Raw genomic sequence first — 17,823 nt, 5'->3', positions numbered from 1 at the left:
CATTGACTTTGGGGATGTTTTCAATTTCCCAGACTAGCCTATAGCCCTAGTATCTCCTCATGGTCTCCCGTCCAAATATTAACCAGGTCCAGCCCTGACTTTGTTATTTTTTTGAGATAAGCAAGTGCTACCACCTAGTTGAATGGATGTTTTGTGTGCACTACAAAAAACAGTTTGCTTAAAATCAATTGAAGTAATTATTCAAATAACAATTATACTGTTTTGTTAAAGTAAATAAAGTAATTATCTAATTCACAGCTTCTAGTAGAAATACTTATGAGGCCAACATTTATTACACAGAAGAAGAAACAAAAGAGTAAGTAAAGGACGTGTCTCTGTCATAAATTCTTTTTTATTCATTGTCAGTCACAAGTGCAGGTTTGGTAGCAGAAGTTTGCTAATACTGTACATTTTCTGAGTTTCTAAAATTTACAGCTCTTAAACTGATAAATCTTAAATATTTTGAGTCATATATTAAAACATCAAATGAAGTCAGTTTTTTAGTATCAGAATTTCTGATTAATTGCTTGGCTTTCATTTTTATACATATTTCAAAATAAGAATATTGCAAGATAAATTGCAATTTACTCATTATGGAAAGATTTACATAGATAATTTAAAACATGCCTCATATTTGCTATGTGAAGCTAAATTGATATTTCTAATTGTTGTCTGTCTATTCAGCTTTCATCAGATTTGTTTTTATTTTTATACAAGATATTTTATATCTATTAAGAATTAATAAACTAATATTTTAAAAAATTACAGATATCTGTGTAAAGCATCATTATGGAGGGATAAGCAGGAATAAAGCAATATAGTTTGTTTTTTTAAAGGGGGTTATCTGGTATGTAAAATATGTAAAAGTAGGCACCATAATAATAGTCCTGGAATTACCATTGAGATGGGAGACTGATCTTAGATTGCTAGCCATTTTACTTACAAGCCCCCAAGTCATGCCATTAAGCCTAAGCTTAACAGCTGAAGTACCTGCTGTTTTCATAAATGTTGCATGTATTTGTGATGTTAAGTAGCATATCCTGAAATATAGACAGAATGAGTGACCTTGAGGTACTGTATTTCAACAAAGCACTAATTAGAATTTTGTTTTTTACAGTAAGTGATGACCTTATCAAGGACTGTTTAAGCATATTGTACAATTCCTGCATATGTGTAAGTTATATTCTATGTACTGATGACATTTTTTGTTTTATTATATCTAAAACCTCTACTTGATTTAAAAAGTATATTGATAAACATGTTGGCAGCTGCATTTTATCTCAGTAGCCTCTTTTAAAGAGGAGTTTTTGCGTGTGGTTAATTGTAGGTGCGTTTAAGAGTTTAGTAATATGGAATTTGTTGGAGTTTTGTATATTTTTATTCTAGATTGAAAGTTATTTTCCACCAAATAAGTTTAAAAAATGTATTAGCATGATTATTTTTGGGTTGCTTTTGATGTTTTATTTTTTATTTATTTATTTATATTTCAAATTTGTCACCGCCCATCTCACTTTCCTACTGTGTTCCCAAGCTATGGAATCTACTCCATCAGGAGATACACTTAGCCTCTAGTCTCTCCACTTTTAGGAAAGGAATCAAGACCTTTTTCCTCGACCTCTTTCCTCATCCTTTTAAATCAGACATTTGCAGTTGGAGCTAGTGTGTAGTCATTTTAAGTATTTGTTTTGTTTTTGTGTTGTTGCCTTGGGTGCCCCATGTACCGAAAGATGGGATATTAGATGAAATAATAACAATAACAGTAACAATATCAATTAATCTTAGTATCATCATGGTCTGCATTAGTATTTGGAAAATACTGGGCTGTATTCAACATTGTCATTCAGATAGATAGATAGACACACACACACACGATAGGTTTCAGAGATTTAGGGAGTCCTCCAAAAACAAATATGAGACAGATATTTGGCATTTAGATTTTTAAAATCAATCCTTCTAAGAAGTTCTTACTAGTTTAAACCTAGTGCTGATGAGTTTAAGCAATTAAATCTAGGGTATATAAAAATCTATCAATGATTCCCTTCTTCCATTCAACCATCCAGAACAGTTTTATTAGAATCCAGAAATATGCGCTCATTATTTATGCCTACTATATGTTTATTTTCCTCCTTAATATATATGTGAGAAATACCAGTTAAGGAATACCACCATAGATAGTTTATTTGGAGATATTGCCAATAAATAATTGGGATGCAATGCCTTCTTATTTTTGTAGACTGAAGGAGTCACTAAACGATTGGCAGAAAGAAATGATTTTGTGCTGTTCTTGTTTACATTGATGACAAATAAAAAGACATTCCTGCAAACAGCCACCCTTATTGAAGACATTCTGGGAGTGAAAAAGGTTTGTCAATAATCCTTTGAAACTATCAGTAGTTTATATAGGCAAGACACCATTAATTTTGGAAAGTTTTTGATTTCTTCACCCACATGGTAATGCATTAGTTAACTGAGAAAATCACCCTTTTTAGCAACCACATCCCCTCTTTCTAACCTGTTTACCTTGTATAATAGGGTTCCTCAACCTCAGCAACTTTAAGATGGGTGAACTTCAACTCCCAGAATTCCCCAGCCAGCCATCTTAAAGTTGCTGAGGTTGAGGAACCCTGTTGTATAAGATTTAAGAGTGGCCATGCAGTTGCTTGGCCTTTCCTGATTCTGTCATGCAGCTGTAAAACTGGTTATCTTGTCATTCATTGTTGTATAATGAATCTGTTAGCATTCAACTGGTGAATGGTGTAGTTTGTACCTAATAGAGAATAAAACTAATATAATATGCAACACAGGGAATCATTAGTCAATTTGACCATAAAGTTTTTTTCTTCTGGCTTCAGTTACAATGTTCTTATATTTATTTAGCATAAAACAGCAAAGCTTTTTTCTTAACAGCATGGGTACTTAGCACTTAATGGAGCTCAGGTGGCTCCTCTCCCAAGTGTGGTAGCCTTTAACAACAAGGAAGGAAAAAAGGAAAAAGAAAACTGTTAATGATAACTCTGACTGGAACCTTATCTTTTTCTGGATTTGCATTTGGACAAAACTAGTATATGGTATAATGACATTATTTCCTTGTAGTAGAACTATGGATAAAATGATCCATATAAGATACTTCAGCAATATGTGTATTTTCAGACATCTCAGGATTTATTCTGATGAAAAATATCTGATGCTGTTTTCAGACTTGTGTAGCTATTGATCAACAGCTTTGTTAAGATTTCTTCAGAAAGTTCTTCAGATTTCTTAATCTGTAAACTGTATAAGCCAGCATATTGCAAGAATGTTTATTTCCAAGAATTCATTCAGAATTATTGTTTTAGTTGTCAGTTATTAGAAACCAGTTATTTTTCTAGAAAGAATTTAAATGATAAACATGTATATTAATTAAAAGAAAAACAGCAATCTGTTTTTAAAGGATTAATACCAATTTTTAATACTTTAAATGACTAATAATTAAATAGATCTATTTCTGCATATTGATTTCATATGAGAATGAATATTAATAGTCACTAAAAAGTCTGCAGTTGCTACATAGGCCAAGTAGTACATTACTAACATCATAGAGAATCCCTGAAAAACAATTGTCTTATTATTTATTAATGTTTTATACTTCTTTAAACACTTGGCACTTAACAACAATTGTAAGATATAACTGTTAAAACATTTGCTGTAAAATATAAATATCAAGTCAATTAAAAATACCATAACCACAAAACCATACCAATAACACATTAACATTTCAAAGTCCTCTGAAATAATTTCCAATTTCTGGAAGTTGTTATGGATGGAGTCAGTCTCATTTCCAAGGGGAGGCCATTGTAGAGGGATAGGGCCACTATGGAGAAACAATGTCTCCAAATCTTGTCCCCCTCAATTTCTGGAAGTGGGCACAACCAGCAGCTTTTCCAAAGAGAGATCCCTTCAGATAGGTTGAATCTGGTTGGAAGAAGTGATTCTGAAGGTACCTAGGTGCCAAGCCATAAAGAGCTTTATAAGTTAAAGCCAGTACTTAAAAGAACCTATTGGCAGTTAGTTTTTTTTTTTTTTATCCGCACTCAATTGTGACCGATTCTGCAGCGACTGCCTGGACGAGTCCCTGCAGTTTTCAAGGCAAGGTGTTTCAGAAGTGGTTTGCCATTGCCTCCTTCCTAGAGCAGAGCCCAGCTGGCGAGCACAGGAGGCGGGGTTTCTGTTGCTTCGTGCCGTTTTCGGGCGTATGCGGTTTCCGCGTTACCGGCAACTGGTCCCGTCTCCCGTGCAAGGCGCCGCCAGCGTTTTTCCTCCCACCGGGGTGAGAGTACCCATTTATCTACTCACAGAAGTTTCCGAGCTGCTGGGTTGGCAGAAGCTGGGGAGGAGACAGGAGCTTACTCTGTCGCGCAGAGCTGGGCTCGAACCACTGAAGTGGCGACCATTTATGGCTGGCAACTTTCAGCGTCATTAAGCTGCTGCGCCACCGTGTCCCCACACGGCAGTTAGTATAGGGCCCACAAAATTTATGTAATATGATTAGAGTGCTGATATATGATATAGCACCTGCCAATACACAGGTTGCCACATTCTCGACCAGTTGAATTTTATGATGGTCTTCAGAGGCGGCATCATATAGAATGCACTGCAGTAGTCCTAGCAAATTATGATGAGGATATGAGTCACTAAAACAATGTCCTCCCACTCCAGGTGGGGGTGCAGTTGACATACTAGGTGAAGCTGTTCAAAGGACCTCCTGGCTGTAGCTTCCACCTTCCCTTCCATTAGTGGCTGTCATTCCAGAAGGATCTCCAGATCTCAGATTTGCTTCCTCAGGAGTGGTGCTACCCCTTTGAAAGACACCATTGGAGCTGATGGATGATTGTGATGGGCAAAAGTGACTTTGTCTTCTTGGGGAGCAGCTAGCCTGTTTCCTCTCATCCAGACTCTAAGAGCATCTGAGTACTAAGACAAGATTTCTGTAGCACCTCCAGCTGGGCCTGGGCTGGCAATTGAGTATCATCAGTACATGGAGGATCCCTTGCCCTGAACTTCTCCCAGCAGCTTCATGTAGACATTAACTAGCAGAGGAGAGAGGACTGAACCCTGCAGTACCAATACAGGATGAGAGTCTCCCCTACAACCATTGAGTTGCCATGGGCATCTCTATTGCTTCTTAACACATAGACTCATACTGTGTACTCATACTTTTAACACATAACTCATGCTGTGACTGCTGTGGTAGCAAGGGATGGACAGTGCCAAATTTTCAAAGATTGTAATAGCATGATTTGAACTATGTGCATCTGATAACTTTTTAAGGAATTTTTGTAGAGTTTCTAATACGCCTCACCTAAAACTGAAAAGATTCTATGTACTAAAAGCAATTTATTTAAATGTTGTTAAATTATCCAGAATGGTTAACTAATGGAATCCAAGAAATGTTAGCAATTAACATGCGAATTGTCTCCTCAGGAAATGATCCAGTTAGAGGATATTCCAAATCTTGCCAATCTCGTCTCCAGTTTTGACCAACAGCAGCTAGCAAACTTCTGCAGGATCCTTGCAGTTACAATTTCAGAGCTTGACACGGGCAGTGATGATAAACACACACTACTTGCTAAAAATGCTCAACAGAAAAAAAATGTGGGTCCTTCTCGAGCAGAAATAAACCAAGGTAAAACATTTCCTTTCATTGTTAAGTATTCTAAGCAAGAACACTGAGAAAATAGAAAAGCTGGAAAGGAATTATGTGCTTTTTTCAAGTTTGCAGGTGTGTTTATTGTAGAGATAAATAATCTGTAAGGGGTCAGCAGGCACAACTCAACCATCTGAACTTTTGGAGAGTTGTAGGAGGACACATGATGACTCAGTTAAGAGGTGGGGCTGTTTTTTATTTTTAAGAATGGGAGTAGGAGAGGGAAGCTTCTGGGAGGCAGCCACTTCCATTTCTGTCTTAACTCTCCATCCCCATCCCCCCAGTTCAGAATAGTGCTATAGAAATTCAGTGGCAGAATGGTCAAATTTTGCTGGTGCTATTTTGGGTGAGGACACTTATGTGGAAGTAGAATGTTTTGCCAGTCAGGTGCCTCCTGCTACTGCTTCCACTGTTATTTCTGAAATAGAGAATCTGAAAAATCAATCAACTGTTTTTCCACCAAATTTCAGTGGTACGATATCAGAGTGCTGAGGGGCCACAAATGCAGTGCAAGGGACATATCGGGATGCCAATGGCATTGGGGGAGGGGAATGAAGATATTTCCCCAGCGAAAATTAAGAGCAGAACTTCCAGTTTAAATTCAATCTAAATTGCTCACCTTCTTGCTTGCTAAAAAAAAAAAAATGTCCTGACTACTCAAATTATGTAATGTTCTATTATTTAAGATGAAAATAGACTTAATTAAGTTAGCTTTAAATAATTCATCGGTTTTTCGGCAATTTAATATTTAATATGGTTCTCTTTGCTTCTTGTCCTAGCTACCCTTCTCAATATACCAGGCTTCATTGAACGACTGTGTAAACTAGCAACTCGAAAAGTATCAGAAACAACAGGAACTTCCAGTTTCCTTCAAGAGCTAGAGGAGTGGTACACCTGGTTAGACAATGCACTGGTTCTTGATGCACTAATGCGTGTGGCAGATGAAGAAACAGAGCAAAGTAGCACAGGTATCCAGCACATGCTGAAACAGCCATTTCTTAACCTTTAGATCTTTGGGAGGGTCTGCCCTAAAAATAGTACCTCTAGACCATCACATTTAAACATCTTAACTGAAATTGTTCTAATCATATAGTGAGATGGAATGGTTTTAATAGCTTTTTGCTATTCAGTCATTTCAGTTCAGTCTGGGCAAGATTTCAGTTTCTTACATTGTCATTGTGTTCTCTTTCCTCCCTTACATCCCAAAGCTGATCAGCAGGTACATAGCACATCACTGCTACTGCCATTGTTTATATTTAGTTATTAGTTACATTTGTATCTCACCTTTCCTCCAAGAACCCAAGTTGACTTCCATGGGGGTCTCCCTTCATTTTATTCCCACAACAACAGACTTGTGAGGTAGGCTGGGCTGAGAGGGAGTGAATGGCTCAAAGTCACCCAGTGGTTTCTATATCTAAGGACGGCCTTGAACCTGGATCTCCCTAGTCCTAGTCCAACAGAATAACTAGTAAAGTACACAATTACCTCTTATTCTGAGTCTTTCTCATGTGCAGCAGCTAGGGAGGGGCAGAGCTTTTCCAGTAAGGAAGAACTTGAATCAGACTTGAGAGGAGGAGAGCTGAGCACACATACATGACTGCAGTTGGACAGTTAATGAGGAGGGGATCCAGGAGACTTCATAAAAGGAGGTTCACACAGGCCATAGAATGCTAACTTCTAATGTAATCTCTTATTTACATTAGAATTTACATCAGTGTGACCTCCACATTGAACAATTTTCTGTCTTAGAATCTTCAGATGAGAGTGGATTTGCCAACACTTCAACAAGGAATCAGCTTCCTCAGTCCATGAAAATTATGCATGAAATTATGTATAAATTGGAGGTTTTATATGTTCTTTGTGTGCTTTTAATGGGAAGACAAAGGAATCAGGTAAGACTACTACAATGTTTTGAGATATATACTCTCCAAATCTGTTTCTTAAAATCTTACAACCTTTTAAGATCTAAACTTATTTTAGCTCTCAGGACACTGTTAATCTTTTTCATGTACTAATTTTAAATCTGCACATTTTATTCTCTGGGATAAAATAGGAATACTGTGAGTCACTGTCAGTTCATGTGTCTTGCATAACTGCTAGCTAGAAGGCTTTTGGTTAAAGTAACAAAAAATGAATTAGAATATGCCTTCAGTATTAAGCATTTACTCATTAGAAAAACATAAAGCGTAGATAGTAGTTTATACCTCCTAAATCAGATATCATTGTCATATTTTCAATAGGAAGATGCCAAACGTATCTACTATCATACCTTCCTTTTATTAAGATGATGTCAGATGCATTTAAGGACTTGCTACTAATTTGTTTCCAATCAGTAATATTTGAAAAGTATAAGATTGTTTCCTTTAAATGTTGGAAGTGATAGATAAGGTGTATTAACTGAATGTTCTTCTTGTTTAGGTTCATAAAATGATTGCTGAATTTAGACTGATCCCTGGCCTTAATAATTTGTTTGATAAATTAATCTGGCGGAAACATTCAGCATCAGCCCTTGTTCTGCCTGGGCACAATCAGAACTGTGACTGTAGCCCGGTGAGTATTAAGTTTATCCAGGTGAGAAGTTGCCACAGATAACATTACTGTATGACTGTCCTAGATATAGGACAGGTCACAAAACATCAAGAAAGTTGGAACTATAAAAATATCTCATTTATGTTGAGTTCTGTCATGATGATAAATGGCTGCATCAGTTTAGTTTCTTGGTCATATCAAAATGGTTTGCTATTGCCTTCTGGGATTTTTTGCTTGTTTGTTTTGTTTTATTTACCAATCTAGCTCACATTCCTGATATTCCCTAGAGGTCTTTCATTTAAGTACTAACCAACCTCAGTCCTCTTTGGTTTCCAAGTTATGGAAAAGTTTGGGGGTGGAGGGGAGAAGTGCTTTCATGACTTAGGATGGGCACAGGTAATTGATCGTTTTCCTTATCACCACCCCAAGACCTTATCTAGCTAGCAACATTTCTTTAGGGGAGTCATTTATTTTAAATCCACAATAGGTAGTAATTCTAAAATCCCTAGAATCCATTTTCAGGTTTGGAAGAGTCCTGACATATTGGAGGTAAAAGGCAGATTCCTTTGAAAACTGAGTTGTGTAATGCCAAAGGTAGTTTTTGGGGTACTTTTTGTATCAGTAAATTGTAACTTTTGATTACTAATAGTAAAATAACAACAACAACAATAATAATAATAATCTGAAGGAACAATGGACCACCTAGTTACCTGCTACAAGAAGGTTGCACAGACTGACCACAGACAACAGCATGACAAAGTAGCAACAATGATGCATTGGAATATCTGCAAGAAATACCATTTGCCTGCAAGCAAGAATTGGTGGGACCACAAAACAGACAAAGTAATAGAAAATGAAGAAGCTAAAGTGCTCTGAGACTTTAGAATTCAAGCAGGCAAGCACCTGCCACATAACACCCCAGACTTAACAATTGTTCATAAAAAAGACAAAAAAAGTCTGGGTAGTGGACATTGCAATACCTGGAGACAGCAGAATAAAATAGAAAGTACTGGAGAAAATCACAAAATACAAAGACCTGCAAATAGAAATAGAACGACTATGGGGAAAGAAAGCAAAAATATACCAATAGTAATAGGCACCTTGGATGCAATCCCAAAACATCTGGAGTACCACTTGAAGACCATCGGCATTGACAAAATCACCATCAGTCAATTGCAATATCATTACATCCTGCGACGATAACCTTTAACACCATCAAACAACATCTGCCTATCCCAGGTGCTTGGGAAGGACTCGATAGGTGGATAAAATGCCAAATCCAGCCTAAACGTCTGGCTGGCTATGCGACCAACAATAACAATGTATTAAATTTGTATGCTGCATGACTCTGGATGGCTCACAACAATCAAAGAAATTAAAATAAAATCAATAAAAATGAAGATCTATATAAATAAAAATGATTTCTTTAAATGTCATGAAAAGTGTCTGATGGGCCACTTTTCCATCAGACACATTCTGCTGTGAGAAATATTCTGGCTATCCAATGGATAAAGTTGCTCAACTCTGCTCCCAAGTTGGTCTCTGACAAGTTGGGCAGGTATGGCCAGGATGCCCAGGGCTCAGTCTTGTATGGTCTGGCATGAGTTTGAACTGGTGACTCCTAAGGAAGTAGACAAGGTTTTCTGCACCATAAGTTCCACCGCCTGTTTGTTGGACCCAGGTCCCTCCTATGTTGTAAAAGCAGCCAGAAAGGTGACCCATTATTGAGTCCATATTGTGGTGTATGCCTCTTTGAGGGAGGGGGTGGTGCCTCCAGCCTTGAAAGAAGCTGTGGTATGTGCCCTTCTCAAGAGTTTGTCCTTGGACCCAATAGTCTTGGACAGCCATCATCCAATCTCCAACCTTCTCTTTCTAGGCAAGATTGTTGAGCAGGTGTTTGGATTTCAGCTGCTGAGAATCCTGGAGGAAAAAAATTATCTAAATCCATTTCATTTAGGTTTCAGGCCAAGATTTAGTATCAAGGCAACCGTAGTCATGCTTGTTGTTGACCTATAACAGAGCCTGGGTAGAGGTGGTGCATCCATCCTTCAATACCATAGACCACTCTATCCTTCTGGACCGGTTGGGAATTGGGGGCACTGTTCTACAGTGGTTCTCTTCCTTCTTTTGGGCCTGATTCCAGTTGTGGGAGTGGGGGGTGACATGTTGCCCTAGGGCTCCTTCTTTGTGGCATGCCACATGGTTGAACACTGTTCCCTCCTGTTCAACATCTACATGCAACTGCTGGTGAGGTCATCCGCTGGATGGGGTTCAGTCTCATCAGTACGCTGATGATACCCAGTGATATCTGTTGACTCCAGGCCAACTGAGTGAGGCTGTCTAAGTCCTGTCCAAGTGCCTGGAAGTTGTGTGGGCCTGGATGGGGAGGAACCATCTCTAGCTCAATCCTAACAAGACCGAGTGCTTGTGGTTACTAGAACTACCTAGATCTAGGGAGATTCTATCTTTAACCTTTGATGGGGTTGCACTTCCCCATTCAAGGGTGGTACCTAATCTGGGGATCTTCATGGACTTGCAACTCCTGCTCAAAGAGCAGGTGGCAGCTATGGCCAAGAAGGCGTTTGCACAGCTTCATTTGATGTGCCACTTGCTCTCTTTTCTGGATTGGAAAAGTTAGACAGTCACTTATGTCCTAGTTTCCTCACAGATCAATTACTGCAATGCACTCTATATGGGGCTGTCTCTGAAAACTTAGAAGCTTCACCTGGTCCAGAAAGCAGTGGTACAGGCAGTGATGGGCATGCCTTGGTGTGTCCATGTGACACTCCTGCTCCACAAGCTGCACTGGCTGCCAGTTTGCTTCCAGGAGTGACTCAAGGTGCTGGTTACGACTTCTAAAGCCATACATAGTTATCTGCAGGACTGCCTATCTCCCACGGTGTCTGCCCAGCTGATACAAGCCAGTAGGGTTGGCACACTCATTTTGATTAAATAGTCCCACCTTTGGGACCTCGGAAGTGCGCCTTCTCTGTCCCCTGCCCCTGCATTCCAGAGGGCCTTAAAGATCTGGCTGTTCTCCCAGGCCCTGGGCCAGGGTCGCTGGAACCCCTTGCAGGATGCATTTGTATACATTTTCTGTGTTTTGGGCTGGTTTCCCTATCTTGTTCTCTAATTTTACTTGTTCTTCATTTATCTTGGTTTTTTCCCCCCTTACTCATATTGTATTTCATTCTGTCAGAGTAGGGCAGTGCCTAAATTGATGATGATGATGATGATGATGATGATGATGATGATGATGATGATGATGATTGCAGTTCAGTAATTTTATTTATAAAAGAAATTGTTAACCTTCCTTCTGCAGGATATTACCTTGAAAATCCAGTTCTTGAGACTACTTCAGAGTTTTAGTGATCATCATGAGTGAGTATATGTTTATCATCCATGTTGTGATTTTTTTGCAGATGTAGCTTAACAGTGAACATTTAACTTTTAACACAGTCAGAATCTTCTTAAAAATAATACCATAGCCAACCATATGGACAGTAATTGCCTTTGATCAATATTTATGTGTGTTACATGTTCAAAACTTACACTCAGCAAGACAATAGGAAGAGTGAGCAGGAATTTGGGAAAGGAGTTTGGTGGGAGAGGTCAAGCAGAAGTACTTTTTTCTTTTAGCAAACGGAGGTTTTGCATGGAAATGTGGCTTAAGGGAGTCAACAACTGAGGCTCCAAGCAATATGAGCAATAAGGGAAGCATTGTTATCTGTGCATATTTATTATACTGTGCATATTATTTCTCCCTAAAGAGGATCCAAACTATACCTACCGCATGTGCAAGCTTGTGTCCTTATCAGAAGAGAAAGCAAAGAGGCTTGAGGAGTTTCAGCATTGTAGTTTGTTAGGGAAAACAAGATTTTCCTGGACAGGTCAGCTGAAGCTCTCCAAGAAGGGCAGAGAAGTCAAGGGAATACTAGAGAACAAAAACACTATCTTTTGCAGCAGCAAATATGTGAAAGCATGTGACCTAAGGAAGCAACAGAATTGGGAGGCACTAGGTGCCAGTGGTGCTCAAGAATTAGTACAGGCTATCCTTCTAGAAGACAGTCCACAGCCATTAGTGCAAACCTTGCCACAAAACACTCTAAAAGACATTTGGCTCCCATAGATCAAAGCAACCCAAGAGCCACCTTGAGAAAGAAGAGGCATTGTTAGAAAGCTGGGTGATTCCCCATTGAGTGGAACTGAGGTGGGTATTTGCAGACCTCATGCAATGTTATAGGAAGCATGCTGTTTTCAAGATATGGATATTGGATACATGGACACAGAGAGGTTACTGAGACTATTCAGACCCACTGACAACTGTACTTGATTCATGTGGGGTTGAATGACCTGAACAAAATAAATATTGAAAGAACTTCTGGAGGCAGGAGACTTTAGACATGACAATGAAGGAACTGGAGCACAAGTAGTTTTTTCATCAATACTTCCAGTTGAAGTTCACAGAAGAGAAAAGGATCCTGGAATTCCACAACTGGCAACATAGATGGTATCCCTAAGAAGGCTTTGGATTTTACAACAGTGGTCTATACTACCTTCACAAATGACTCCTGGGAAGAGATGGTCTATATCTTTTGAAGATTGGGAAGAATGTATATGGCAGGACAAAGGACTGGGGGTAGGAAAGGTTCGTAGCCAAGGCAAGGGCCAGGAAAGCAGAACACCCAGAAAGGGGAATTAGCCCAGGAGGCCAGTCTCTGAGTTTTGTAGGAAACTAATAGTCCAGTAGGTGGTACATTCAAAATGTAAGATATTTCTACCACAGTGCATGGAGTATAAGAAAAAATAGGAAGAAGTAGAGATTGTAAATCAGGAAGACAAGTTATTGAAATTTGGTGGAATAATTAGCACATAAAAGGTGGAAAGCTACAACTCATACAAAAAAGAGAGAGAGAGACCCCAAAGGCAGGAGGGATGCACTGTGCATAAATAAAAAAATTACTTGCACAGAAATTCAGGAGTTGAAGCATGGAAATCCTGTTGAAAGTGTTTGGATAGGAATAGAAGGAGAGAAAAACAAAAGTGATAGTATGTAGAGTTTATTAGAGGATGCTTGGGCGGGCAGAAGATACAAATAAGGCATATATATGGAAGCACGGACCCTCACCAGGTTCTGTCGGTTCTTGTCAATCTTCTTCATACATAGATTACTACTGATTCCATTCCCTGAACCTTCAGTGTCCCAAACTGTGAATGAGCTATGAGGTTACTCAATATAGTTGCCAGTGTTTACTTCATATTGTTTTTATAAAACTGGCCACATCTGTCAGACCCCAGACCTTGACACTGTTGCAGATGATGTATATTTTTGGAAATAGCAAATAAATAATGTACTACATAAGCTAATAGAGGTGTTCATTCATCTGTTCTAATTTTTATATTAGGAACAAGTATCTACTTTTAAACAGCCAAGAGCTTAATGAATTGAGTGCAATCTCCCTAAAAGCCAACATCCCTGAGGTTGAGGCTGTTGTCAACACAGACAGGTAGAAAGCTGTAAATAATATATTTCTGCATAATTTGTCTTTGGAAATAATCATTGTACAGTGTTCCATTTTACCATGTCTTCCTCATGAATACTCAGCCATCAGATTTGTACTCAGTGCAGCTTAAACTTAAATGTATGCCACATCTGACTGTAGAGAGGACTTGATTTTTAAATGCACCAATTTAAAAAAAATTAATTCAGATAGAAAAGATATTGTCGATTATATTATATTACTGGAAATTTCTGCGCAGTCCAAATGTGAAAGCTATGTAGATAAAGTCTGACATGCTGACCTTGACTTTCTGTATAAAACTGGGCAAAGTACCGTATTGAAGACAAGTATGCTAAATGGTTACTTTATAGCTTCACACTGCAGCCCGCTGGTTTACTCACTGTAATATCTTCCTATACTTTAGAAGTTTAATTTGTGATGGAAAAAGAGGCTTGCTAACCAGACTTCTTCAAGTAATGAAGAAAGAACCAGCAGAATCATCATTCAGGTGAGTTCTGCTATTGTGACCTAAAACATCACTTTGTCATAAGAGAATCTGATTTTCAGGGCCTGCAGAGAATGTATTTCATTATCCACAAAAAAATAAATTGAGAACATGGTAGTAAACAGTGCTCAAGAAACTGAATTGTTTTACTCAGCAATGCTTCAGCCCTGCCTGGGCATTAAAAGTTGCTTAGTCTCCAGAGGTATTACTTATCAAAGCCTTAGATCCAAAATAATGTGTTCTTGTGAGAGAGATCCATGTATGTAGTCAGAGATAGCTCTGAAATTTTTTTCTAATGATTTCCATTAGTAAGCACAAATATTACCTTGATTCTTAGGTGATAAAATTGTATACTGTTTTACTGTGGCAGTTCCAGTTACATGATGCACACTTTTATTCTCCACATAATGGCCCAAGATTGAAAATTAAATATTTTCATTGGCCTTCTTCCTCTTCCCCTTCTCCCTCCAAAAAAGAGCTATACATTCTGGCTAAGCATGAATAAAAAAAGTTATTTTATTTTATTTATTTATTTGTTTGTTCTGCTTGTACATTTAATGGAGAAAGAAGAAACATTTGCTTAATTTTCTTCTGTTTTACCAGATTTTGGCAAGCAAGAGCAGTTGAAAGTTTCTTACGAGGTGCTACTTCCTATGCAGATCAGATGTTCTTGCTAAAAAGAGGGCTTCTAGAGGTAATTTAAATGTTAGCTTTAGCACCAGTGTTCAGGAAATCAACTTTTAAACTTTACCAGAAAACTGTTATATAGAATCTGTATTAATGTTTATAATTTATTCTGTTCCTGTATCTCTGAAACTACCAGCATACATCATCAATTTTAATTCTTTTCCAAGTCATATAACATATTTTTGTACTATGTGAGAAAAAACATCTTGTTGCTAAGTGAATGTTAGATTTTAATATCATGTTACTATATTATTAATTTTATTATATTGTAATACAAAAATATAATATCTTGAGTTTATGATAACATTTTTTAAAAATTTTGCCAGCATATTCTCTACTGCATTGTTGACAGTGAATGCAAATCACGAGATGTGCTTCAAAGTTATTTTGATCTTCTGGGGGAACTGATGAAATTCAACATAGATGCTTTCAAGAGGTTTAATAAGTACATCAATACAGATGAAAAGGTAAAACTAAAATCCTAGAATCTCTTGTGTACAGCTTTAGTATTATATTTACATAGTATTCTTGACAGAGCCTAATGATTTCAATATTTTAGTTTCAGATATTTTTGAATCAGATCAACAGTTCACTAGTTGATTCCAACATGTTGGTTCGTTGTATTACTTTGTCTCTGGATCGATTTGAGAGCCAATCAGATATTAAAGGTAAAGTGATTGTTTTGAGGCCGAGGAATAATGTTAAAAGTCTGGGCAAGTATGACTTTTTGCAGCTTAACTGTACAATTGTACAATTTCCAGGCACTGCTGGAAATACTCTGGATTATTAACACAGTTTATTCACAGATGTAGTTTATTTAGTCTGTTGAAATGCTGAAGATTTCAGCAAATATTCCAATATAACCAACAATTTCACTAGGCATCGTGTGATCAGGGTTTGTGTGGTTGGGCCATAGGAAACAAGCACTGCTCATCCTAAATACTTTTAAGTTCCCATCATTGATACTACATTGACTAATGTCAGAAGGTTTTCTTTGAAGTGAACAAAGTTACCATTTTGAAAAGCACTTCAGTTACAACCAGTCTTTCCAATAACTGTTGTGAATGGCAGTCATATTTATGGTGCTTTTTTTTCTCTTTTCAGAATTATAACTCATTAAAGACTCATCTCTTTAAATCTAATACATGTTTCCTTCCTTGTAGTTGCAGAAGTGTTGTCTGAGTGCCGCCTGTTATCATACATGTCACAGATGTCCATGAGAATGTCCTTTCTTTTCCGGCTCATTAATATTATTCATGTACAGACACTTACCCAGGTAATATACGGCATTTGGATTTCAGGAATTGTATGTATATATTGATTCCTAAAATGATATTTCCCTTTTTGTAAGTTGGATTCCATATATGGCTCAAAGAATAACTGATAACATGGTTTCTTATCTTTATTTTTATTTTTATTTTTTTACTTTAGGAAAATGTAAGTTGTCTGAACACAAGTCTAGTTATCTTAATGTTAGCTCGAAGAAAAGACAAGCTCCCATTCTATCTGCATACACTTCAAGAGATGGAATATACAAAGAAATACCCTGGTTTCATCCTGAACAATTTTCATAGTCTTCTTCGTTTCTGGCAGCAGCATTACCTCAATAAGGACAAGGATAGCACCTGTTTAGAAAATGTAAGCCTGTAACTAAGTGCCTTGCAGATGTTTATGTTTCAAAATTGTGATGTGGAGGAAAGGAAAAAGCTTTTGATGGAATAAAACAGATGCTAAATCATGGAGAATGTAGTGTAATGATAACACCTACTATGGTGGGCTGCATTTCACAGACGGTGAGAAAAGTGAAAAAAAATTAAGATGTCATGTTTGAGCTTTCAACAGTGTAAAACACTCTTTGTATTTGTAGTGTTTCTACTTGCTTGTAAGCCAGAACAGATAATGCATTGCTATGGGAACATTCTAGTGCTATATCCAAGTGAATGCTTGCTTCTCTGAGAATTTTTATTACTGCAGACTTTTTCAAACCTGAATTGCTGCATTGCCAGAAATAAAATTCTGTTTAATACAAATAGTTCCACTCTTTTAGCTGTAGGACAATGCTGCTTCATTAGAAAATATCTATACAATCTGTGTGTCCTTTACAAGGGAACAGCCCAATCCTGCCTTAAAAGAGCAAGGTCCTTCCCGGTGTGCAGTGGTCAGCATTAGCACATAGCAGTCTTCCACCAAAGGTGGTTAATTGTGACAGCTACGTTTCAGAATGCATTATGGTATAACATAAACAGTTACAAAATATATAAGAAGAAAGTTCATGCATCCTAGAGTAGTCAAAATTATTTTGTTGGGAATTCTGGAAATTTAGCTGTTGGACAGTGCAAGCAGACTTGTGTTTTATATTCTTATTAGGGTGAACTTGTGTGCTTCCATTTCAAACCAATACTGCATGCAGAATGTCAAACTAAAAAGCTTATTTCTTGCTGTGACAGATGAAGCTGGTTTTATAAGGCTGTAAAGAATAGTACTTGAAATGGGTGAAGCCAGAAAAGAATCTAGAATTTTCATTGGCCAGAAAATTAAGCTTTTGTGATTATTTAATATAATTTAACATATTTATTTAAATATAAATATATTTAACATATATTTAATATATGTTCTGTAAAATGAGCAAATTTGTTTAGCTTTTGGTGGTTAATTTAGATACCTACCAAAATTAGCTTTCCTTGGCCATGAATGTTACATAACCTAACAATAAACATGAGATCAGTCAGTGCTATTTAAAGCAGCATTTAGGTTAAATTAAGCATTATATTTTACTTAATTCTAAAACAGAAAAGCTGCTAAGCATGAGGCAAATAATTTATTATTTAGTCACCTGGATACATAGGCTAACATAGCAAGCTTTCAGGGTTCCAGTTCAGTCTTGCTAATTTTTTCTTTTGTGCCCCTATATTTGTCTC

The 17,823-nt window shown here is 37.4% G+C and overlaps 1 protein-coding gene across 1 annotated transcript in view; it reads left to right on the top strand.

Annotated features, from left to right (window-relative positions):
* The window catches only part of TRPC4AP (transient receptor potential cation channel subfamily C member 4 associated protein), a 36,843-nt gene that overhangs the window by 14,670 nt on the left and 4,350 nt on the right, over positions 1-17,823 (top strand). The window contains exons 4-18 of the mRNA XM_007419884.4: positions 259-316; positions 1,118-1,173; positions 2,234-2,362; positions 5,461-5,662; positions 6,463-6,651; positions 7,433-7,575; positions 8,102-8,233; positions 11,535-11,593; positions 13,618-13,719; positions 14,138-14,221; positions 14,822-14,912; positions 15,232-15,372; positions 15,465-15,573; positions 16,069-16,181; positions 16,337-16,543. Coding sequence (XP_007419946.1) covers positions 259-316; positions 1,118-1,173; positions 2,234-2,362; positions 5,461-5,662; positions 6,463-6,651; positions 7,433-7,575; positions 8,102-8,233; positions 11,535-11,593; positions 13,618-13,719; positions 14,138-14,221; positions 14,822-14,912; positions 15,232-15,372; positions 15,465-15,573; positions 16,069-16,181; positions 16,337-16,543 — 1,815 coding nt within the window. The remainder of the gene's footprint in view (positions 1-258; positions 317-1,117; positions 1,174-2,233; positions 2,363-5,460; positions 5,663-6,462; positions 6,652-7,432; positions 7,576-8,101; positions 8,234-11,534; positions 11,594-13,617; positions 13,720-14,137; positions 14,222-14,821; positions 14,913-15,231; positions 15,373-15,464; positions 15,574-16,068; positions 16,182-16,336; positions 16,544-17,823) is intronic.

This window comes from Python bivittatus, unplaced genomic scaffold (genome assembly GCF_059951505.1).
Source record: "Python bivittatus isolate LINGU-HERP-01145 unplaced genomic scaffold, Pbiv_v1 ctg000700_np1212, whole genome shotgun sequence".
In the NCBI taxonomy this organism is placed as follows: Eukaryota; Metazoa; Chordata; class Lepidosauria; order Squamata; family Pythonidae; genus Python; species Python bivittatus.
Note: the sequence above shows the minus strand (reverse complement) of the source record. Positions and strands in the feature narration are given on the sequence as shown.